Raw genomic sequence first — 26,627 nt, forward strand, 5'->3', positions numbered from 1 at the left:
AATCCGGTGCCACGTGCTCTGGAATAGCCCCACTCAAACAGGAAGGTTGGACCAAATGATCTGCTGTGGTCCTTTCCAAACTGACCCATTCTGTGATTCTGTGATTTATGTTTATAATTTGTTTGTAAGCTTTGAACTCCTCTTCTGGATCCTGATGAAACTTCGGAACATTTCTCATGTACCATTCAATTAGTGTCCATTTTTCTGCAGTGTCATCAGCTGCACACAATCTTGTTAACTGTTGTGCAGTTAAACAAGTCATATACTGTACATTTAAATTCATATACTACATTAACTTTCATTTTTACACACATCCATTAAGTTTTTCATTAAAAATGGTCCTTCGAGTATAGTCTCTACATAAAAATAAACAGCTTAATTGGAACTAAGGGTGGCCAGTTAGTGAAATAACATTAGTTGCAAGCACTACAAGAACGATTATGATATATACATATGCAAAAGTGGTATCCAAAATAATTCATATTTTTAAAAAATTCAAAGTAATAAAGAAAAAAACTAGAATAAATAAAAAATAATACTGGTGACTCTGGAAACTCCTAGTGTTATAATGTGAAACACAAGTATTTCTGGGACTAATGACATGCTGAACTGCAGTTACAATTCAGATTATCCACTTTCAAAGTCTACCAACTGGCTTGTTGCTTTGACTTTCCTTTATTCCTTCAGTAATTTGTGTTGGCCTTTCATGGGTTACTATACCAAAGCAGGGACAAGTATATGGATGCTTACTAGTCACAGAAATAAGGGTGCCCAAACCAATCAGAATTAATTTTGCAGTATGTTAAATAACTATTAATCCATACTTGCAACTCCCAAATTCAGGTACATGTTCACAGGTCCAAACTGAGTTCAGGTTTTGCTATGCCCTTACCATTACTTTGTATATATAATTTACTCCTTAAGCTGTACAGGTGAAAATGCAGTCGTGCCCCGCAATGCACTCAGCCACCATGGGATAGAATTACAAGTCAATGTTCTCTCCTCCTGTTTATGTTGTAAGTTCCAAGAATGACTATCATATGAGTACAATGGAGGTCTTTTCAGCAGTATGCTGACATGAAAGAAAAGTTCAGCTATGTTGTTTAATTGTGTATACACCAGTGCTAGGCAACTCTCCAAACCTTACTGTAAACATTGTTTAAGGTTCATCCAGATCAGCACGATAATGAAGCTTGTGCTTTTTACGCTTAGCTTTTAATGACAGTTGCTTTTCTTTATGGTTTTATATTTACCTCTTCTGAAGCACAGTTAGAGACATCATACCGGGCTGACCTTTTTCTTTTACAGTTTGGTGGGTTGTCCTCTAAAGCCTTTGTCTAATATTCTGTTTACATCGTGTTGTTTTCCTGGATGGAGAACTGATCTATTGTCTTTTGTTAGTTTGTCTGGAGGACATATTCATCACTGCCTAACAAATGGCAAGACTAGATCAGTAAGAAGAAAAGTGCATGTTCAACAAACATGGTGTTGAAGACTTTAATGGAGCCAAAAACACTTAAAAGTTCCATTAACTGTATGGTTACTCTGAAAATATCACTCATGTTCTAACAAGTATGTATGCACATAATAATGTAAAACTGGCACCTTTAACTCTAATGTCTAATCATTATGAAGTTATTTTTGTTAATGTAAAGACATCTTCAACTACAAAAATATACATCTGAGACCAAAAATATAGGTCGTGTGCTTCTTCAGTGGCGAGTTGTTCGAAGTGCCGACTGGGTGTGTGTAGGCAGACAATTATGAGACAAAGAACACTGCATTCCTAAACTTCAGTTCAATTTAAGAAGAAAGTTCATTTATTGCTCAAAGGACATAACTTACAGTGTTCCAAGTTTCTATTATATAAGTGCTGCAGCATTTTATTTTCAGGAGGACAGTGAATTTTTACTGAAGAAATTGCCATTAGACTGCACATAAATGCAGTCTTCACATGAAACCACTTTTTGGGGATGAGTACTGAAAGATGTGCTTTTTTGTAAATGGCTTTTATTTTGCAACACAACAGAAAAATCAGTATAGTATTTACCCAACCCCAACTATATATGTCTAAAAACTTAGCAAAGTACATCACACCTACATTTTTATCTATGTGCTTGTCAGAATCTAGACATTTCAGAGCTCTGGTAAAGACAGGCAGACTTCAGACTTGATCTGCAAAGGTCAGCTAAAACTTCAGATTTTTAATCGTGTGAATATTCTTAACTACATTAATAAGTTCCAAATGCTGTTTTCATGGTTAAGCATTTTATGAATTGCGATGCAGAGCTGAAGGTTGTTAAAACTGACAGAAATAAAGTATTAGCAAAAAATAACATCTCTCTTGCAGCTGAGATGTATATATAGGTCTCCTGACAATGAGATTAATGTGTTGCATTGTACTTTATCAGGTCTGCGATGAGCCTGACACTACCTCCTAACACTGGAGATTTCCCTAATAGTACCCATTAGTCACAGGATATTGAATGCACAGAATGCAACAAAGTTTTTAAAAAAGTAGTAGTCTACCTTAAAGGTAAAAGGATTATCACACCAAACACTTCTACTACCCCTTTTGCTTATTCCTAAGGACTTTGTGTCCTGGGTTTCCCTGAGACATGAAAGCCCCCTGAGCCCTTCCACGCCATGCAGTGGATGCCTGGCCTGCGTGCGGGGCTGCCGACCTGCTCCAAGGGAAGAAAGAGGAATAACCAATAACCTGCATCAATGGCCAAGCATCTTCCAGTGTGTCACACGAAGCTTCTAGAGACAACCCTCCTGACCACCTGGGCTCATAGGAACAGAACATGAAGCAAAAGAACAAATACAAGAAAATCTGCTTTTCCTTTACTATCTATTTCATTTCAAATAAACATCCTCTTCTATTTCTCTTGAGAATTTGCTTCTGAAGGTTTGGCTGGATCCTCAGCAATTTCTTACACTGGTCAAAGGCAAAGGAGAAGGGTCTCCTCAACTATAAGAGATGTTTAGCCAAAATCATGATCATCACCTTCCCTGGCACAACAGTACTCTAGGCAGGCAGAGAAATGGGAAGAAAACAAGACAGAATGGGTCCAACACCCCTCATTAAACCTGCCCAGTATGGGGCTTCAGCCTGTACTGGGAATGTATTCGGGAAAAGTGAGCGGAATTGACACTATGGAAAGAACATCCGCTTGAGGACATTCTCTGTATCTGCAAGGGTCTGGGTCACTGTGAGAATGAATAGTCAGGAAATTATTGTCCGTTTTGGATGCAACAAAGTTCACCAATTTATTTTTTGTTCTCAGTAACTTGTTTTTTTTAAATAAAAAACCACTTACAGTGCCTTAGTGAATGCTTCTGTGCAGATGCTAATAGGATCTTAGGGATATTTGCTCCTTCCTTGCTGAAACAAGTTGGTATGTTTGGAAATTAACTGCGTAAAATCCCAAACTTAATTGATATAAAAAAAAAAAAAGAATGTAAAAAGAAATTAAAAATAGAAACTTCAAGAGTCAAACATAAAACTCTAATAAATTAAATCAAGAAAAAAAACCTTTTTCGCTTAGAGAACTATTACTAAAATCCAATAAAGACCAGGAAATACAAACATACATATTTAAATGCTTCATATATTTATGCTCCAATGCATTTCTAGAAAAAGAAAACATATATTGTTTACCCAGCATAATGCTCTCTTTAACTAGAAAAAATATTTAATTTCAAGTATTCCTAATGTGTAACTTGATTCTCAGTTCTTAGCTACGTATCAGTCATGGGATACATTCCATAGTTATGAAGTATTACCTTGAGAGATTTCATGCTTCCAAGCATACAGCCAATTTCTGCCCTGGGATGCAAATGTACAATTCTCTTTGAAGTCTGTAAGAGTCCCAAAAGTAGAACATGCTGCACGCTGCAACTGAGTTTTTCCTCTATTTAGTGTCAAATTGTACTCAGCATTACTTTAACTCCATTCCCCTCCGATTTTAATTGGGGGGCTACAACTGAGCAGAGTTGGTCTCTCATGCCAACACTTACTGCAATTACATGAAATATGTGTCTATGTATAAATCATAGTAAATGTGGTTTTTATAAAGCTAAGCAACTTCATATTCATTCCTCTGTGTAACATAACTTTTTACTTCTAAAACTCTTAGTATTTAATTAAATGCGTTAATATAGTTATGATACATTCATGTAATTACTTGTGTTGTGCACTACTTCACATCCTAGAAACCTTTCAATTTAAAATTAAATCCAAGATACCTGTGTAATTTCAGTACTCGTAATTCTCAAGAAAGGAGACATCAAAAAGAATGCAGAGAAATCTCATCTGTGTTCTGCCAAGTGCTCTGCAGCCCAGTCCTGAATAGTGCAGGCAGGGAAAATGCTCACTTAGTGAAGTGAATAAATATTCATTGTGCATTTATTTACTTCTGCTATTACTGGATTTAGTCATATAATTAAAACTATTACAATCATTAATTAGAGGACAATATAGTTAATAGAGTTTTAGGTGACATGAGTTTAGCACACTGAGTCAGCTTAATTAAGTCTTGTCTACATTTGGAAAATTACCAGAACTACTCTGAAATAACCCTGGATAGGGATGTATAGATACATGAACATCTATATGGAAATTTAATGCACTCAATAATTCCAGAAAAGCATTTCCTTATAAATTCCATTATATTTTTAGGTGCAGACAAGCTCTAAATCTCGTTAGCGTCAATACTCTGCACTGTTGACAGCTTTTACTCTGTAACACTCCAGTGTGTTTACTTCAGTATCATCAAACCTTTAAGGCTTCGTCCTGGAAAGAAGCAGGAACAGAAGCCTCGTGCATCCACTAACAGATTTAAATATAACTACATCTACAAGCAACACTGTGACAAGGCAATCAGCTTGCAGAAGAATTCCTTTTCTTGTTTAGCTGGCTTTGAAAGTGGATTAAGCTGTTTTGGACAATGGTACTCTTTTTTTTTCAAGAAGAAAGCTCTGCTCACTTGAAAGTATTTGGAGATAATTTTTCCAGAATACCTAATAAATCCTTATACCTGGCCTTCCACCAGTGCTCGCTGTGCTAATACTGTGCCCAGTGCTTGCACAGCAGTTACCCTTGAGTTACACTCAAGGATCTCTGCTGTCAGAGTCAAGGAACTAGATGCCAAATACCATTCTCAGGGGATGACTGCGCACAACAGAGATGCAGGATGAAACTATATGCTACAGAACTCTGATGTTATAATTTTTGAGTGTTAACATCCCCAATATAACCTGTGATCAAAAAAATAAAAATCAGAAAGAAAGAAAAGCAAAAGCTACAAAACAGAGACGTTAAACGTGAATGAAATAAAAGGGATCTTCTCTTGTTTTGATGTAGTTACAGCTTCAGGACAGCATACTCAAAGCACAAAAATCACTCTGCATTATTTGCAACTCCTTCTCCGTAACACCAAAGCCCTTTTGTGGGCTGTGTTGCTCCACAGGGGTAGGTCATGATAGAAAAATACAAACTCTGTGTGCTACTCCTTTGGAGTAGGATCTCCACCACAGCCAAAGGCCATAACACACAGTGATTCTGGCCACTTCACATAAAATACGAATTAAAATATACAGATCATTCTATTTCAGCTATAGAAACTGCAAATGCTATTCTGCAGTGATGACTTGAGCACTGCTAACCTGCTCCTGCTTTTTCCTCCAAGTGATCTTAATTTAAACAGAAAGCCCACCTCTCTGCTCACCAAAGCAGGCTGGAATCTTATTTCTAGTCCAAACATGGGATCTCCTCAGGCTGCAGTGATGGACCTCAGCCTTGAGCTGACTGATGCATGACCAGAGCAGTGTGTTTGGACACATAAGGGTTCTGGGATAGCACATACAGCACAAATGAGCAAGGAAAACCAATGTAAGAAAGCATGTCTCTATGCTTGAAGCTTAAAAAGACAAGTTACTGTAAATTCTAAGTTTCATTCTGACTGATATACTGTACCATTTCAACTGAGCTCTATTCTCCATGCATACTCTTCTGATGTTTTATACTGAGATGGGAGCCTTCTGGGGTTTTTTTCTGTTTAGCCAATTCTGCTCGGAGCAGTGATACTCTGTCTGCTAAGTGGATACTAACTCCATTTAGTCTTTGCTACACTGTGTATTTTCTTGGATTCAGATTCATGCCAGACCTTTCAGCATAAGAGAATTTATGAACATATAAAATATCACAAAGAATTGCAATACCACCACATTGCTTGAAAGAGTGTTCAGGAAGTTTTTGCATTTACTCTAGTTTCAGTGTAATGAGAAAACAAATGCATAAGGTACAAGAAGTAAAAAGAAATGCAAAACTCTTCAGTTCTGTGAATTTTACCTCTGTAACTTCTACTTCTGTAACTGATACTATCCAGTATCACAACAGGGCTGCAGCAGATAAGAGGCAAAGATAACTGTCACATTTGTCCCAGGAGCACCTTTTGTCCTCTCACAATCTGTATAAAACAAGGCCTTTGCCAGAGGTCTTGTCTGTCTGCTCCCTAAAATCATCCATTGTTTTAGTAAAAATAACCTTTTATTCTTGCTGAACTTTAGCAATGCCCAAACTGAGTTCTTGTAGAATACTGCCTTCAATCTCCTTTTGTTGGAGATGCAACTCCCCATGGATGGCCTGGCAGCTGGAGGTGTCTTCTTGTGCCATGCTGTGGCACACATGCCACAGCCTCTCCACTGAATTGGGCTTCTGCTCTTCTGTGCTCTTTTCACTTATTCTTTTCCCTTATCTGTTCACAACAGCAGTTTTCCTCTTTCAAAATTAGTTTTCTTTACATTTTCCCTTCATCTGGCTTTGTACTTTTCAGCTACCTTTTCCTCTTTTCCTATCTCAAATGACAACACACAGCTCAAGAGACAGGTCTACAGCCAGCTGCTAAGAGCCTATTTAACCCACTTCCAGAGACAAGCTCAGCGCTGGGGGCAGAGAAATCAAACTGGATCAGCCCCATGGAACCATCTCCCTTCTGTCCAAACCCATCACTCCCAAGACAAGGTGCTCTGGGCCTCAATGTGGGAGCAAGGACTAACAGTGGGTAGCTCTAAAGGTGTCTGTCACTTCAGTGAAGCCAACATTAAATAAAATTACAGAACCCCTGCTACTTCTCTGCTGTTATCTCAGTGGCATTCTGAGACATGGTTTCCTTTTCTTTTTTCCAGATGCTATTCCTGTAAGTATCAATTACCAAAAGATTCTCACTAAAACTGTGAAATATTTGTCATTCCCAGACATGGCTCTCAGCTTTCTACTCCCAGAAATCCCAGCTCAGTCTCCTGACATCATCCAGTAATTAGGCAAGCCAGAGTTGCTTAAATTTGTACACAACCCTTGATACCAGCCTTCTTTCTTTTTGCTGTCTCCAATGCATCCAGAGGCTCCTGAACTCTGCTTTAAAGCTACAGGCTGTCTGGTACAGTCTGGAGATTTTCCAGGTCACTTAAACTGAAAAATGGGGGCTGTAATAAAATAAATATTCAACTTAATATTATGTTTATTATTTCTTGATATAAAAGGAAGATTCATGATTTTTCTGCAAAGACTAGATTCGAGGGACATTTAAATTAAAGAACACATGCAGCTCAGTAACAGTGTCAAGAGAAGGACTGAGGTCTTAATTTACGAAAAAATCACAAACTAGTGCCCATTTTACACATTAATGCCTTCATTACACAGACAGCATCCCAGAATATTTTATAAATAATACATGCACATCCATACTTCACTAGATTGCCTAATATCTAAATTACTTGAAGCACAGGCCATCCTGCAGAGTAGACACCACACATTCAAAGATCAAAGAATAACAATATTTAGTCAATCATGGAAACTGAATCAACTGTGAATATTTTCTAACAACTGGTAGCTAAATCTAAACTAGACTATATATCCAACATGTTTTTAAAAAGCGTGCATACAACCACCACCAGAGCACTGGGATGTGCAGCATCCTCCCCGGATGACAAGAGTAGCACAGTTTCCATCAGTGAGAAAGACAGAATACATTTTCAAAGACAACACTCAGAAAAACTCCTATTCTTAAAGGTGTGGCACAGAAATGCCAGGAGTTCTGTTGTTCAGCATATACACATTTCTAAACTTCATATAAACATCAGTAAAAGAGGAGCCATTTCTACTAACCTTGACAGAGCTGAACAGAGTGTAAGTAAGCATGGAAAATGGCCCATTATATTTCATATGAATAAAAAGGTATCTATTATTCATGTGATCATTATTCAATTATTCATCTGACATAGAATTCCACTTTCAATTTTTAAAAGAAGGAAAGGGGCAACAAATGTAAATTATGCATAGTTGCTTTCCTGCCTCTTTTGGGGGCAACATGGCAAAGTAAACTTTTGTCATTCTCTTTCATTTTTACTATGGTATTTTGCTATTTCTCCCAGAAAGTAGCATGGCTACTCAGCATTTAAGTGTTAGATGCTTGGTAACACTCCTCCCTAGTCCCAGGCCTCCAACTAAATAAAATTCCAAGAATAGCATTTAAAATCCCTAAGAGCAAAAACATCCCTAGTACACAAATGTATCTTCATTTTTTTCCCAATTATATATTTTTGGAAAAATCTGTAATTTTTTTTTATATTTGGATAGCCCAGTCACCATCAAGGTAAACACTCCAGGACAAAGAAGAAAATAAAGAAGTGTTCAACTGGTAATTTCTTCTCTGTTACAATGACTTGCAGTGATAATGCTGCTATCTTTGACTTTCTCGCAATGAAAGTCATCTTAGGGCCAACTTAATCCAGTGTAGAGTCTGTAAATATATATTCTGGCACCTAACAAGGAACCTGATTTTCAGAATTAATGGACAACTATGATCAGTTTAGTTAGCAGTGTAAAAAGGAACTGACATTTGGTGGGTTTTACATGTTTTTCTCATCACCAATCTGGTTGACAACCATAGCTGTGATTTTATTTTTTTTTAAGATCTAGTAAAAGCAGCATCTTTAAGTAACTCTAGGATTTGGGAACATGTGAGTTCCTATTATTATACCTGCCATTGAAAATCCTTAGAAAATCTGGGGGAGAGTATATAAAAGACACTGGAAAGAAGTGCTAATAAAAGCAGAGCGAGCTAAAGAAGCTGGGTGGGTGGGTTTGGAAGCCTTTCATGTATCCATAGCTCCTGCAGCTGATGAACTTACTGTAATTTGGAAGAAAAGTCATGTGAAATATAGCAGAACTGTTAGCGAAAAGCAATAGGAACATGTAAATTCTTCCAATTTTTTCCACTAGAAAGAATACTGCCTTCCTCATTATTCTGCTGTACCTCCAAATAATGTCTGCTGGAAAGAAACAAGATTTGGGGGCTAATTATTGTTTTATTTAATTTTTAATCCATGTTCCAGACAAAAACCTATCATCACATTCAGATTTGATGCAGGAGCAAGAAATGCCAGCCCAAAAAAGTGGTTTGGTATAAGAATGTATACAAGTCTGTCACAATTTACAGCATAATTTTGTAGCACTATAATGTTCTGCCAGGAGAAAAACAAATAGACAAACCTAAAACCTCAAATTTTAAGCCGCTTAAACGAGATATTTGCTAAAATGGCATAAGGGAATTTGCATGATTTATGATTATTGCAATGTCATTTGCATATTTGTATAATGCCTGGCCTGTTAAACAGAAAAAGGGATTTCCTTCTATACCTTTCCTTTCCAAATTCCATAGCACAGCTTACAATGATGGAACACGGAAGGAACAGTAGCAGTTTCTTTAGAGCCTCTCATGCTGATGGATGGCTACCAGGGCCAGTCTTACAGAATCACACACTAGTTTGGGAAGGACGACTGGAGGTCGTGCAAGCCCAACTTCCCTCCAAGAGCAGGTTGCTCAGGACCTGTTGAGTTTTTCACCATCTCCAAGAAATTCCAAAACCTCTCTCAGTACCTTCAGGTCACACTTACAGTGAAAAAAAAGATTTTCTTCATATGTAATCACAATTTTCTTATGTCCTAACTTGTGTCCATTGTGTTTCACCCTATTGCTATGATAAAATACCAGCTCTGCAGACAAGGGGAGAGCAGTGAATGTCATACCTGGACCAAGTGGAGCACTACAAGTCTCTGTACCAGGACTGGTGTGTTTAAACATTTTTACCTCAGAGAAGTGCAAAGTTCTGCACCTGTAAAGGAAGAGTCCCTTGAAATTATGTCAGCTGAGAACTGACTGGCTGAGGAGCAGCTCTGCTGGAACAGACCTGGGGGCTGTGGCAGCCAGCCAGCCGAGCATAAGCCAGCAGCATGCTCTGGCTGCTGCTGGGCTGCACACAGAAAGGGAAGTGACTATCCCCCATTTGAAAGGCTCCGTTCAGAATCCCAAATGTAGTTTTGGGCCCCCAGTAAATGGCAATGATAAGCCAGAGCGAGTTCAGTGCAGGGCTGTCAAGATGGCTGGGGACTGGATCACATATTCTGTGAAAAGCTGAAGAAACTGGGTTTGTTTGAGCTGGAGAAATGAAGGCTTTGGTGGGAGTTAATAGCAGCTTTTCATTTATAGAATGGAAATTTCTGAGAAGGTTATTAAGGAGAAGGGGCAGGTTCTTACAGTGGTCCATGGTATGAGGACAAGTCAATGAGCCTAAGCTGAAACACCAAAGGTTCAGACTTGAAATAAGGAAAAAAAATCCCTAATAGCTAGCACTGAAACTAGCACAGCTGAGAGGCTGTGCATCTCCATCCCTGGAGACTTTCAAGAACAGACCGAATAATGCTCTAAGCAGCCTGGTCTGATCTTCTAGACAAACCTGAGCTGAGCAAAAGGCTGATTTAGAGAGCTCCTGGAGTCCCTTCCAACTTGAATTATCCTGTGATCCTACCCCATGCATCTCCAAGAAGTGTCTTGCTCCACTTTTTCAACGCATCCTCATTTGATACATTTAGACAGCAATTAGATCTCCCCTTAGCCTTCTGTTCTTAAAATAGCCTGCTCTTCTAAATAAAGCCATCTGTAGGACCTGGGCATAAAAGAGGGAAATACCCATACTCATCAGAGAAAGGAAAAAAACCTCACCCAAATACAGATGTGGAAAGAGTAGAGAACAACCTAAATACAAGCACTTTGAATACAGTCCAGTAAAAGGCCTGAGTGGTGAGAATAATGAATTGGGAAAAGAAATTTGGGACTGAGAACAAAGAAACTCCTTCTATGACCCAAGTTCCCTGTGTTCAGGGAAACTGGAGTTTGACTACTCTGTCATTTATTCAAACACATCAAAGAAGCTACTACACATAGCCCTTTTTTCCAGCTACCTGGAACAATAATAATCTGAGCTTTTGGACAACTGACTGGGTCAAAAGAAGTAAGAGGTATTCTAGAGCCTTTGACCCTGATAGGAGCTATGTTTCCCCCTCCAAAATGTCCCCATGTATTCCACTCACTTTCATGTGCAATAGTCAAAAGCAAATGGTCACTAATCAGGAAAGCTACCCAGAGGAAACCAGAGGGTCACTGACACTATTCACAAAATTCAAAGTTTGTATCATAAACCCTTCTTTAATGTTTTTTCTAGGAGACAGAATGTTTTAGCTAGTACTTTTCCAAATGAGTCACTAACACCCTTGTCTTAATTCTGCAGCTGCTGCTAATTTGAAGTGCCAGCCTTCTCCCCCCTTTCCCCAGAATGAAATAAAATATCAATGTTGCACTGTGCTGAAAATGGAAAGTTAGATGTAACATTATGCTACAAGGCCTCTGGAAGTTTCATTTACGTTTGATTCTTTCTTTTCTCCCAGGCCTGTACCTAACTTAAGCCCTCTCAGCAAATTATTTCACACTTACCTCCACAATCATTGGTCCTAAGAATGAAAGACAGACTCAAAGGGTTTTTTAACACTTAGTGCACCAACATCTAACACAATTTGAAAAAACAAAAGAGAAGATACAGTAGAAAAATTATGTTAACAATTATCTGCATTTACGTGTAATCAGCAGATTTTGGTAACCTAAGAGCCCTGTTGGCCAAGGCCACAGAAAACCTTTTATCCAGAAGAGCTACACAGCACCACTGCATCAGACAAAGGTGAGGCCTAAGAGGGTGGACTTCTTTTGGAGACAATTTCACCCATAGCCATGCAAATCTCAAATTTCTTAAGTATCTCACTAGCTTCTCCACTGTGAAAAGGTACTGCAGCTGGGGGGTTTGGGGTTAGTTTTCAGCCAGACTGGTTTCTTGATTCAGCTCATTGACTGATCATACAGGGCCAGCACAGGGAAAGGGATAGGAATGGATTGCTGGGAGCAATGGAGGAAGACAAGATTGCCCTTTTTGGCTCTGTGCATAGTTATGTAAAATTTAAGTGATTATGTAGCTATGGCCTGAGGGACAGAAGAGGTCACAGATACTACCAGAGCCTATAAACTGCTGTGGAAATTGTGTCAGTGTGTGTTGCCAAGAGACAAGCACAGGAATTCATTTCTTAACCTGTTGTAAAATCCACAAAGTGAAGCCTGTTCACTCCACTTCTCTAGAAAAGATCAATACTTCCCTCTCAATGCACAAGAGTCACACCAAACATTTTGTATTCCATTTTGTATCAGTAAGCACTGTTTATCTACCTTGAATATATGAAGCATTTCTCACAGGACTTACATGCATGCTGAGATTTCAGAAATTTATCTTAAATATATTTTGAAATATTTTCAACAAGTCGGAACAACTGAGACTAAATGTGCTCTTACAGTCTCAGACCACGAACAAGAACACAGTACTCTGAAAGCTACCATGGAACAAGTGAGCTGTGTATCTGGTTGTACCCACGTCCAAGCTCCTTGTCTTCCTCAATTCTGAGATAACACAATTCAGCTCAGAACTTACTGAAATAACATTTAAATGCAGATCTTGGTATTTTCAGCTGAGGAAGACTAAGAAGATGCATGAAGTCAGATAATAATTATCATCTATTAACCACAGTAAATATGACCTGAATCTGTTGTGTGTCTGTTTTGACTGAAATGAATTAAACTCGAATAGAACAGATTTTTATCAGCATGCTTTTCCAACATTTTTCACTTTTTTAGAAAAGTAAGAGTTTTTCCAGTAAAAATAGTTGTGAATACTACTTTGCACAGCTCACAAAAAGTCTATACAATACAACAAACACAAGTATATAATTTTAGCTAAATCTGAGCATACATTTTTAAGGGACTATTTCTCAAACCAAAAGCATAATTAAATGAAAAACAATTTATTTTTAAAAACCACTGCTATTTGCTCAGTTATGGAAGACTGAAACGGAAATACATAACTGTACAGAGCTATATTTTCCCATTTATTACTACGCCTTTGTTCAAACTTCTTTACTACTACCACAGTTACATTTCTTTCATTAGAAGCACTGTGTTAGTAGTATCAATTACCTTTCTGAGTAAGAATGATGCATCTACTATCAACATTGATAGGTCCAACTTTGCTACTTGGACTTCAAAGCAGATGAAAAATTGTGTCCAAGGTGGTTTTTGATGTATATACTAAGTAGACATGTTTCTTAAAGGCATTGTTTTATAGAATAATAGATTTAGAAAACAATGCTTAGCTACATTGTATTATTCTCCATTCAAAAATGTGAATAATTTTGCCTACCTTTTCTTTGTTCTTTCAACACTGAGTGGAAGCTCAGAAATTTACTCAAGAAACTTTATCCTTGAGACTGAGACCTAGAGACTGATTCTCTAAGTAGAAGCAAAATATTTAGAAGTATATAGCATGCTCAATTCTGGTTTAAAAGTAATGAGAAAAAAACCCTACTATTATTAGGAAGAGTATCAGCTGAGTTTTGAAAAAAACCCATACTTTAAAGAACCGTTTTATTCAAAGAAACTTAGCCTCTCCCCCCACAAACTTATTGCACACCTTTCATGACTGCCTTGGGATCCTGTGCTGAAGGTAAAGCTAGAAAATACACTTGCACAAATCAGACATTGTGCAATTCTGGCTTCTTACAGCTGTTGCCTACCTACTGGATATAAACTTCACAGACTCAAACCCGGTGCCTGGAGGGGGTTAACAATCAAATACAAAAGGAAAACAGCACTGAATAAATGTCTCAAGACTATTTCAAGTCACAGATTGGTTTATCACTCTTCTGTAAAAGTCAGTTCCATAAGACCATCAGACTCAGGACCTGCTCGTATGTCTGCACTAAAGTTACTACAGAATCACAGAGAGGGACCAAGATTTTGTTGACATTTGTTAAATGAGGCAAATCACACAGCATCAAATTAAGCCCCAAGCATGGTGTACTCGAGGGATGAGTTTAGTCTCAAACTTCTAGAAACTACAAAGCTAATAAGAACCTGTAATTTCTACCATTAATTCAGTGGAGAAAATATTTTTTACTTTGTCATTTGTAAATTCAGTCTGTAGCGTGTATATATTTATACCATTCCTCTCTATAAAGAAGCTAGATTTGGGGAGGAAAGTTGTGGCTTTAAAAGCTCTTTTTAAAAGATTCCCTTGGAGAAAAATACAAAATTAACACACCTTACGGATGCCATTGCTGCTTTTCCTTGATTCCAGCCCTGATCACACAATCTCTGTGTTGTGCTCCCTAACTTTTGCTCCTCTGAAGATTATAACCATCATGTCATTGCAAATCACCTCCAAATTAAGCATGATCAGCATAATCCAACCATAAGTCAAGGTTCTAGTAAATGTTGCTTATCTGAAACCAAAGGCAAAACTCATGTTGGCTTCAACAAAGCCAGTCTTCGAGATGATGGTGTTGTGAAGTGTTACTACATTTCATGTTCCTTTATCAGAGTTATTTAGAGAGTTACAACAATGTACATCAAAATACATGTTATGAACACTTGCAGAGTTTTGTATGAACTTTGCTCAACCCATTTCTAGAAAGACTTTTGCATATATAAGAATTATTCCAGCCAGAGTTTCTAGAAATACTTTCTGAAGGGCATATTTCTGGTTCATCACAGACCACCTGAACTGAACTTTAGAAGTTAAAAGTAGCTACAACTGGGACAAGGACAGAGATGCCCCTCACAAAACAAGCTGGCTGGAACAATTATGTAGAACAATCACTGTGACCAGTGATGAAAAGTTACTGTGTGTATACTGGTGTATGGATGTAAACAGATGTTCCCAGTTTTAGACTGGGATGTTTGGAAGAAAATGCTCTTTCTAGGTAATACTCTTCATTTCTCCCTATTTTCCATCCTCTGAAATGGAGTCAGAGGGATTACCTTACCACCAAAATGCTCAAGCTTTTCTTAAAATTGGTGGATCTTAAAATTCTTTCCCTTCCACAATAGAGTACATTTTTGGAAGGAATTCTTTGGATAGTTGCACAATAAACCTCCAGCCTGGCTGGAATGGGAGAGAGCACATTCAAGAAGCTGAAGAGGGTAATGGGATCAGGTAACTCTGTGGAGACAAAAAGTTTGTCTGCAACTAACCTGTGGGTTTTTTTTCTTTTATTTTAATGAATTTCTAAGCTCAGTGAAGAACCACAGAAATCACAATTACGGACAATTAATATAACTTCCCAGAACACAAAATGTGCAAATTACTTTTATCCAACCTTATAAACACATGTACTCTGCTTTACTGTAAACTTGTCTTTTACTATGTACAGATTTTGCAGTCTTAGTGCATACAGAATAAATCTAACTAATTGGAATTAGTAATCATTTATGCTGATGAAAATCAGCCCATGAGCTACTAAAACTTTTTAAAGGGTAATAGACCTGTGCTTGGTGCAGAATGCAGTGCCAAGGTACACAATAGCAGCAAACAATTAGCAGGTCCTACCTCTTCTGCTTAAGAAGCAGATGGTTCTACATCAGTCTATTGATTTCATATACTGACACTAAACTGCAGCTTATTCAGTGTCTGCTAATAAGATAATTTCATGTCTACACTGCTTAATAACTGATTTCCTTCTAAGTCTGCCATCAACAGGCTTGGGTAAAAATTAAGTGTTCCCATTTTAAGGTTTGCTCTCAACAGCCTGAGAGCAAAGTTTTTACATGGCAGAATCTGCCTGCTCACTACAATTTATATCAATCTACAGTCCTGCCTACAAACCTACACAACTTCCAGAAATATTAGTTCTTCTCAGAGCTGCCAGGGCACCAGTTTGAAGGTACTAAATGATCAAGTTCAAAGCCCACTTGAAGATAATTCAGCAAGATTCACCAGACTTCATTAGGTCTAGGTTTTGTTACCTAACACCATACAAAATGACTAGAATTCAAGTATCACATAGGTATTATCTATGACTATTAAATGCTTAACACTTTAGATAAGCCATTCTATCTACAGGAAATGTTGCCATCTTCTATGAACTCTCTCTTATACAAAGAACTTTCCTTTATGATACAGAAGCCTACCAGGGGAATTAGCCATATTGCCACATAACTCTCCAAGGGAAAACCAGTAATACAGGTAGTTATCACAATTTAGTTGTAAACTGTTGTGTGCATTGTGACCCTGAATTCCACTTGATAGGGGAAAACAAAACATAGATTCACTTTTATTTCTTACTTGACCAAAGCAAACAGATTGTGGCCTGGACATGTCTCTATACATTTGTATTTGTTTATGTGTAATCTGTCTCATTAAATATTACAATACTCTGCCCGGCACAGCCAGGTTTTACTCCTGGGCAGACAGGCCTTTAAGCACTGGTAGAACACATGTAATCGTAATAAAAATAATTTTCCAAAATGTTGAAATACAAAATCTCTCAATTATAAGTAAAGCTTTAAGTATGGAAATGAAATACAACTGAGCTGAAATTTGAAAAGCAATGTTACGGAAATATGCTTAAAGAAAGCACCCAAACCATTAGAAACATCCGGTGAACTTGGACAATATTTTTGATGCTCTCTGACCAGCCATACAATGCTGCAATATAGGAACTGTCCTAAAACATACATTCATTAGAAGACACAAAAATTTAGCAGATATATCAAACATATTCCAGAATAAAAACTGTCCTAAAAATGAAGGTTTTACAAGCTTCAACTTAAAGCCATTTCAAACTGTTTTCATTGCCATAATATTTCATATTAAAAGTCCTCTTCCAATGTTAATTTTGCTCATTTCATTTAAGTCCATGGTTTCACTAATCTCTTTTGATGCAGAGCTCCCTAAGAATACGGGGAGGGAGGTGCTGAATCACAGCAAATGTTTATATCTCCTCACAGAATATATCACTGAACCAGCTTGAATACTTCATGAATAAGATTGTGAAGATCATAACAGTCAAATACAAAATCTGTTTTTTAAAATCTAAACCATATTTGTAGCAATTAAAATAGTTGACCACATCAACATTTTAACCTAAAGGGCCATTAGGAATGTATGCAATTTATCTAATGAGTAATTTTGAGCACTCCACAGAAAAATCCATTTTCGAGAAATTCCTATCACCTCCTAGTTATTGATTTGCAGATTATTAGTCAGCAGATTTTCCATCATTATTTAAATAAGGATAAGATGAGAAGCAAAACTTCTGGTTTAGGATGTTTTCCTACCTCCCCCAGTGTAATCATGTACCATTACCCATCACTCATTCAGCAAAGGTGATTTACTCTTATTGTCATTTGTGTTTAACAAAAACCAAATATTTCTCCAGACTTACTGAAATAGTGGACATAGAGTGGACAGTGAGCTGTTTTGGGGCCCAAACAATAGAATATCTAAAAACTATGAATTAAATTAATATTTCCGCATGTTTAGAGGGGATCCATGGTGGGAAGATTGCTTGTATTACTGAATTCTGCATACTTGAGCATCAAAACTTACAGTTACTGGTCCTTGTATTTCTACCAAGGAGACAACTATTTTTCTTTTATTTGTTTTGTAAAATCGAGATCTCTGAAAACAGGAAACTTTCACTGGATCTCAGATATTTCATTTCATGTGTGTAGGTCAAATGGATCTGTGTTCTCTCTGCTGAAACAGAGCAATGTAATTTCAGGTTGTATAATTTTATAGCAAAGACTGCAAGACAGTTTGAAGATGTCACTGACTGTAATACAAATCAATATTAAATTATCTGTACAGGAAACATTTTCAAAAGATGGTCCACCATGCTTTCTCATAGGATCATGGATTTCTAGGATCATTCTTTACTAACTACTATGAGCTATTACAGTATATCTCCCTCTTCAATTATTTACAGGTCAAAACAGCTGGGTGATACTGCTTTATATATATTCCATGTTACGTACTTGGTTTGTAACTTACTATTTCCATGCATAACCATGAAGATAAAAGTTTCTGAATAAAGACATTTGCTTCATTTGAGAATGTACATGCAGTCACACAGCTAAGTGATGCAAAAGGCTGTCCTTTAGGCATTCTATCTTTCTTTAAAATAAGGCATTAAATATATATATATATATGTAAACGGTACTGCAGTGATTACTCTGCAGCATAATCTTTAAATGGCTATAGCCTGTACATCTTTAGCCTAATGTCGATTGCACATTTAACAGATTAGTCATTTCAAATCACCTTAAGACCTTCATCACATTTCTATCAATTTCTGTATATATGAAAGCACATTTCAAAGCTTCCTCATTGCTGCCTTGTAAAATGTCTCATGACTGTCAAACGGAATTTATTTCTCAGCCAAGGAGTATAAAATACATTTCACAATACAGTAACACAAACACAATAAAAAGAAGAGCCTATCAAGTGTGCAGATAAAGGGAAGGGAATTCTTTCCTGTCATTGCCAAAGAGGCAAGACACTTCAATAGCAAAAAAAAAAAAAAATCACAACCAAATCCCACACCACGGTTATAACCTCTAAAAAAAGTTCACACATTGAAGACTCATATGGGTCTGTTTTGATTTGTGAGGAGTGTCACTGGTGGTTGGAAAGGCTTATGCTAAATGTTCCAGACAGCTGATGCAACCACCTCTGCATCTGCCAGTTTGCAGCATGATGCTTCTAGAGCAGTGGGGCTGGCTGCCCTTAAAGACTTGAAGGAGAAAGGGAAAAAGGAGGAGATTCTCCACCGCAAGAACTACTAACCATATCCCCGCAAAAAGCAGCTACCCGTCTACAACATTAATCATCAGCAGCTGGACCTTTGATGCGTTTTTTAATCCAGTTTGAAAACTGCGAGGTGGCAGCTCACAGAGGTCCAACTCCACAGACAATGAGTACCCACCCGAGTCCGACAGCTTCCCCAATGCCCGTAATTAATTGGAATTAAATACGGCCATCCCCATAGCAGCAGTAAGCACGCCCTGCCACCCCTCGGGATGTCGCAGCACCCCCGCCACGGCTGAGGCACGGCCATGGCAGCCCCAGCCGGCCGAACTTCGGGTCTTCTCCCCGCGTTCCAGGGGCTGCGCTGGGCGAAGGCAGCGGGAGCGCGGCCCGCAGCGCTCCGCTCTGCGGCGGGGTGGCCGAGGACGTGGTTGGGAAGGAGGAGACACACCGAGAGCCCTGGGGAAGAGGAGGGACCGGCAGCGGGAGGGGGAAGGCGAGAGGGGCGTCAGGTCGGAGACTGCACGGTCGGGAAAGAGAGGAGGGAGTGGAAGCCCGGCCAGGGCTCCCGGGGCGGCGGCGGGCGGCAGGAAGGGGCTGTCGGCTCTTTCCTGTCTCCGTCCCCCGGTGCAGCCTGACCGCCCCCCCCGGGCCGTGCCCCAGCCGCGGAGCCCCCGCCCGGGCTCGGCCCTGTCCGGCCGCTCGGAGCGGGGCCAGCCCCAGACCCGCCGCGCCGCCCGGCGTGCCGGACCCTACCTTCGCCTGCAGATACTGGGGGTAGTAGTAGGTGGTGTACTGGGGGTACATCTGCTGTTTCCACACTTTGCCCATGAAGCTGGAAATGTAGCCTGCAGTGCAGGGATGGGGGGGTACTTTGGGGGGCTCCAGCCGCCTCTCCGTCTCTAGCTCTCCCCTCCTGCCTCTTCCTCTCCGGCGGCGGCGGCTGCTGCTGCTCCTCGGCCGAGCCCAGACCTTCCTCCACCCAAAAGCCACAGCGGAGCGGAGCGGGGGCAGGCACTCTCGCTCTCTGCCCAGGAGCTCCTGCCAAGTCCCCGCCCGGCCGGGCCGAGCAGCAGCGGAGCGGCGGCGCGGGGAGCGCTCGGGGCCGGCGCGGCGGTGCCAGGCGGCGGGGCAGGGCTGGCGGAGGGGCGGGGGACAGGGGCGAGGGGAGGCGCTTAGCCCCGCTCGGCGCCCGGGGCGAGCCCCAGCCGTGGCCCCGCGGCGGGGCAGCCCCCAGGGCGGGGGGCGGCGAGCGGCGCCGCACGGCCCGAGGGCCGCTCCAGCGCCGGGGAAAGCTGCGGTGCCCGGTGGGAGCGGAGCGGAGCCTTTCCGCGTTCTGGAGAAGAGGAGGAGGAGAGCTGCAGTGGCCGTATCTCTCCCGGCTCGGCTCTGACCTAATTAGCTTGGTGGTGCTTTGTTATCGCCTTCCCTCTTTTGTGCATCCCGCTGCTGAGCAGTGGTGCAGGGCACAAGCTGGAGGGGAAAACTGGGTACAATTCTGGAAAACCAAATTTGGCTTCAGTTCTGCCTGACGGTACAGGGTCCATTTATCTGCCGGAGCAGAAGAGACTGCAGTGCTAAAATCATTTTTACAGAGCAGCAACCACAAAGCTAGACCAATTTCTCTGGCCCATTGCACGTTCTTAAATTTGTACTTTAGCCAATGGTGCCGAGTTCTCCAACAGGAAACATTCCTGTTGTAGACAATAATAGCTATATTTTTTCACTTGAATATTTTCTCTGTGAAAGGTAATTTCCTGAACATTAGAAGTAGGGACCGGCAGCACACTATGCTCTACTGTTGTTTGTAAAAAACCCACTTAGTCCAGTGGGTTTACTTCTGACAAGTCCATCTCTTTTCAACCCAAAGATAAGCTGATCTTCAGAGCATTAAGCCGATGCCATTTCTTTGTCACACTAATCCAAATCATTTTTGTCTTGCAGCACTGTTTGATAAATAAAACATGTATTTAAGGTCCACCAAAACTCCTGAGTTTATTAGCATCAAGCATATCACTAAATGTGATAATAGCAGAAAGAAATATTAAAAACCTGAAGGATATACAGGCATCCCAATGGGATAGCAAAGGCAGCCTTTGTGCAGCAGTGGATCCCCGGTGCAGTCTGAGCAACGAGAGGTAACTGCAGATATTCTTCCAAATTCCATCCGAGCAGAGGACAATTACACAAATGACATTGCAGCTCTCCTTGCTAGCTATTAAGATCACTTTAAAACTTTTTGCCAGGGAAGAGAATTGTACTTGCTTTGTGGTCCACAGAGATTAAAGGACCAGTTGTATCTTTAGGAGGAGTTTTCCCCAGAAAAGGCATGAGAGCTTTTGAGTTTTGGTTAGGTTTGGGGGGTTTGTTTGGATTGTTTTGGGATTGGTTTTTGTTTGTTAGCACACAGCTAGAATGACTATGAAAACAAGGAGAAATACAGAAAACGTATGAGTTGGTAATGTCCTTTTGTGAGAGGCACAAAGATTAAAGCTAGGGAAAAGCTGATCAGAACAGAAATACCAGGTATTTGAGGGGGTTAAGAATGTGCATCTGGAGAAGCTGAAATGGCCATGGCTAAAATCAGCTGTCTTCTGTTTACTGGCGTTTATGCAGTGGAAAAAGCATACAGGCAGCAATTATCTCTGAAGAATGCCAGGTAATACGGCTCCAGGGTAGTGCATGGTCAGAGGATAGCAGAAATGAAGTTTCAGAGCTTCATGGGGAAATGTGTTACTACAGCCCAGATACGTGAGGATACTGTTGTAGACTGCTTTGAGAACTGCCAAACTGTGGTCTGAAGTTCTTGGTTGAACTACAAAGAATGTGGTGCTGGCCTCTCATAAGCTGACAGGTTACGGGTACTAGTATGCTTAGTTTTCTTCAGAGAAAAACAGAGTAAGAAAGAAGAAGAAATAAAGGCTGGTAACTGACGGATGCACTTTGTGGGGATTTTCCTGAGGAGAAGGAAAGAATGAATCTGAAAGAAAACGTTATACTAAAGACATCTGGAAATAAACAGTGTTTTCCTAGAATCTATCTTCATGTAAACAGCAACTGTGGTTGTCACAAGTATATTGTGCAATCCTGAATGAGGAGAGAAGCATCCAGAAGAAAAAAAATCTTTAGGAAATGAGGAAAGGGGAAATGCAGCCTCTATCATTCCAGCATTTACAACTGCAATAGTCTCCAGCTTAACTGTGTCAAGTTACTGGTAATGGCTGATGGCTGCCAGCGAGAGGAGCAGCAATGCACTCTGCCACAACAGCTCCTGGAAGTGATGAAAGAACAAATCTGGCTAAGAGAGTATTTGATTTCAACCGTAACAGCTAAAGCTGATCTCCAAGTTCCTTCCCTGTCTCTCCTTGCAGAGACTTAGAACTTTCTCAAACGAAGTCTTTTGCTCTAAAGATTAATCTCATCCCCAAACATGTGTCACTGTTAAAGTAATGATGAAACCAATTCGGTTCCATTTTCAACCAGAATATTTTCTAATTAAAGATCTACTTCCACTGGAATATCTGCGAAGCTGACATCAAAGAACTTCAAAATTCATAGTTTAAAATTTACCATTGAATTTAAAAAATAAGCCTGCAACTTAATACTTCAAACTTTTACAGTGCAGTGATCCCAGTGATGATTAATGAGTTTGCAAATAATACTCAATTTTTATTAAAAAGAGGTTAGAGGATATAATTATTTTATTGGAATCATTTACATGAGCTTCAGTTACAGTATTTTAAATTTTTTTTAAATTATGTTTAAGGTGTTTACCATATTAATTAATGAAGAATTCTTGGGTCAAAAAAATCAAATTTAGCATCACAGAAGGCAATCTCTGCTTCTGTCTTTTTAATACATTGATTATTCAACCAACTTAGTAATATGAATGCAAGTCGTGCAATACAGTCAGGATGGCATTGCAGATGAAACTTTAAACTAAATTACTAATTTCTTAACTTTTCATAATAATGGAAAGGTTTGGATTTAATTACTTATGTTAATTGCAATGCAAATAAAAACTTTTAAATTGAAACGGTCTGTGCTGTCTGGCAGCACTAACTCCTGTCATCATAACTAAATGCTCACAAGGTTTAAAATGCTTCCACCATTTATGCACCACACAAGGTATAGGATTAAGAAGGAAGATAAACACTGAAGTGTGTTCTGGAAGTAAGTAGATACCCAAAAGAGTAAAAAGCTAACTTCCTACAAAATGTTAAGGAAAACAGTACTCCACAATTTTGCCCATGGCCAGAGTTCACTGAGTATTGATGGAACAATATTAACTTCTACTTGTTTCCTTTGCATTGCTTCCGTATCATGGATATTCTCTAACTGCTCAGGAGTGCTTAAAATATGATGAAAACACAACTGGGTTCTTGCTGCAAATGCCTGAGAAGCGCTGTATGTGCTGCCATGTCAGAGGAGTTTTAGGGCAACTCAGTGGAACCCAATCACTGGTTATGCCCTGACTCTAATACTGTTGTAAGAGAAATCCCATTCACGTTTTACAGATTAATTTAAACATCAGGAGTTCTACCCTAAGGCAGAAAAAGTCAAATGCAAGGCAGAATAGGAGGGAAATGTATTTAAACCGTCTCACTTCAGGAACCAAGGGAACTGCTGTACTCTGCACCATTTGTGGTCTTCGCATTGGTTGAGCTGAAAGAGACAGACGTGTTTATGGTGAAATCGTTATTACTATGACACAGTCAGGGATATTTGAACAAGACTTTTTTTTTTCTGGTTAAGATACTAACTTGAGTCTTGGGAGATCTTTCTTCAAAACCAGATGTACCACAGCATGTGGGTGAGAGGGTGAGCAAGTCGCTAAATTACCCTGTGCCTTACTTCTTTTTGCAAACTGTGTCAAACATTCACCCCGTTCTTTGCCTGTGCAGGGCACCACAATCACTCGCTAAGAATCTGCCGATTGCGATTCACATAAAAGGACTAAAACAAATAGAAGCACCGGCAGTACATCAGTTGTGGATGCAGAGAGGCCAGGTACTGCGTCCTAATTCACGCACAAATGTTAACAAACCACGAATCTATTTTACATTCTCAAAGAGCATGTTAGGGCTACAAAAATGCAGCGCAGCTTCTTTGCTCTTCCCCACGCCTTCAACACACACTGTTCCAATTACTTGCAAAACCTCCTTGTTGTAATGCCACCCTTAGCCCCATCACAGGGCCTTGACTGCTTTGCAACACAAATGAAAGACTCTTCAATTTAGGTCGCACTCGGCCACACTCAAGCACAAAGGCTAAATAAACGGCCATTGTTCATGGGCCACCAAGATGAAAAGCACTTGATTGTTGTCATCAATTAAATCAGCTCTCTGGCTTTAGTGGCTATTAACCCTTTCAGCAAATTCTTAAATATTTATTTCACAGAGTGAGTACAATTCTGTACTTTTACAGTAGCTCTCCTGGTGTAACAGCATTTCCCTGGAACACTGCTGAATGTAGCGTGCCCTTGTTTATCCTTAGAGCTGAGCCATGCACTGCACTGGCTCAGCTGCTCCTGACAGCTGCAGGCACTGTGATTCACTTCTGAAAACCTACAGGGCTATACACTATTCTAAGATTGTGCAAGTGAAGCATTTAACTGGCATTAACATACAGGCATTTAACATGCTTCTGCATTTGAGCCTCCCCTTTCATGGTTTCATGTGCACCAGGCAATGCTCCCACTATTGGCAATGGACGCCCACAAAAGATGCCACCACACTGCTTATGAAAACGGTTTGTGTTTGCAGCTAAACATATCACCATGAATTTGGGTAATAACCTTTTCCTCATGTTTAGATAGGTCTGGAAGAATTCCTTCCAAAGTAAGCACCCCACTTCCTATATTTTCTATATTCTGGTTTATCCCAATCATCTAACAGAGATGATTGCACACTAAAAGCAATTTGTTTTTTTCCAGCATGCTTCATAAAACCTTGTGAGGTACCTCTTGTTGGTCCAGCTCCATAGATCTATTTAATACATGTTTTATGTAAATAGTCTTCTCACTGATGGCAAAAGTGAGTTGTATTACAGGACTATGTTCACTCTACGGTGGAGGTAGTTAAGAATCCCACTTTTATTCATACATTATTTATCAGAAACTTCCATCCCATGCAGTTCCTAACTATCCTGGAGTCTCTCTGGCAATACAGACTTCACTGTGTGAGCAGATGAACAAGGAACAGAATAATTGTATCGCTATAAAATATTGACCAGCTATGATTCTTTCATTAGGACATTTCCTTTCAATTTTCTCATCTCAGTTTCAGGGTAATATTTGCCATTCCTCCCGTCTCTCCTCAAACACCAAGCCCAGCCTGCTTTGGCTGCAGCATAAGAATAATTGTGAGTGTCTTTTTACCAGCTTGACCAACCAGCCATGGTTAGTCCTGATGGGATTCAAACCATTGATTTTAATCATTTGTAGATAATTTGGAACAAACATCTTTTTTTTCTGCCATGCAAACAAAAACTGAAAGTTTAATTAACACAGACAACAGCCATCTTATTTCTGAAGATTTTAGTTACATATTGCACTGTCTTTAGGCACGTCTTAAGCAAGTGAAGGATACATCCTTCAGGCTTCATTCTAAAATGACCCTAAATGCCCCTAAATTTTCCTATTTTTGGAATAAAACTATTCCAAAGCATGGAATGTCTACTTTCCAATCTACACACAGGTGTATTTTAGACAAGTTCTACAGCTTATAAACCATCTAGCAAGTCTTTCCAATGTCTCAAACTCCTCCTGCTGCTTCCATCACACACAGCAACACCTTGAGCTGCCCCATACCTTTGTGGGATCCCACCTAAGGGTGAGCTGATTTAATTGAAGTGCTGGCAGGCAGATGGCCCAGGCTGAACCCCACCTGTGGACTCTCAAACAGAACCCCAGCTTCCTCGCCCTTTCCCATCTACTGACTTTCAAGCAGCTTTCAGGGTCATCCTACCTTGACCTCTGCTCTACCATCACCTTTCACTGAAGTCACCCAAAGACTTCAAAAATCGTGATGGCATAAGGGATGATGAAGGTGACTAGGGAAAACAATTACATGAGCAGCCTTATTTCCTTAAGAAAGCACATGAATAATTTGAAAATCATAGGCAATTTACCCATAATCAAATATACAACATTAGGGTCTACATTTTTGATGTCTTGAATTTGTAATTTAATGGAACTAGAGAATAAGTCATTTTAATGAACTTTAAAAAACCCTTTGTCACATGAACGAAACACTTACAGTATGTATCTCAACCGATATGTATCAGTGCTATTTTTATTTGATTTTCTTTACACAGAGAAAACATCTTGCCCACAAAAGGACCAGACCACATTGCCATTTTGAATTAGTCCATGTATTTGAGCTTCATTCACAATTTGTCATGTTTATCACAAACTGTTTGTAAATGCTGAACACTCGGCCTGTGTACATGCAGATTAACACTTACAGTGCAATACGCTATCAGAGCTAATAGGTGATGTGTCTCTACTGCATAATTAAAAAAACGTTAAAGTGTCAGCACCCTTGATCTGCTGTAAAAATGGAAGCTTCCTCCTTGGCTTTGAATCCATCTCTGCCATCCAG

The 26,627-nt window shown here is 39.7% G+C and overlaps 1 protein-coding gene across 3 annotated transcripts in view; it reads right to left on the reverse strand.

Annotated features, from left to right (window-relative positions):
• RBMS1 (RNA binding motif single stranded interacting protein 1) overlaps positions 1-20,115 on the reverse strand; it is a 149,019-nt gene extending 128,904 nt beyond the window's left edge. Inside the window, exon 1 of one of the 3 annotated variants that reach the window (XM_042041243.1) lies at positions 19,780-20,115. In XM_042041243.1, coding sequence (XP_041897177.1) covers positions 19,780-19,854 — 75 coding nt within the window. In that variant the 5' untranslated portion in view covers positions 19,855-20,115. The remainder of the gene's footprint in view (positions 1-19,779) is intronic. The other 2 variants (XM_042041242.1, XM_042041244.1) reach the window with 2 other exon arrangements.
• Between the last annotated feature and the right edge of the window lie 6,512 nt (positions 20,116-26,627).

The sequence above is a fragment of the Corvus kubaryi genome, unplaced genomic scaffold (assembly GCF_017639235.1).
Source record: "Corvus kubaryi isolate FWS band 111438036 unplaced genomic scaffold, C.kubaryi_AGA036_p1.0 37396, whole genome shotgun sequence".
NCBI lineage: Eukaryota > Metazoa > Chordata > Aves > Passeriformes > Corvidae > Corvus > Corvus kubaryi.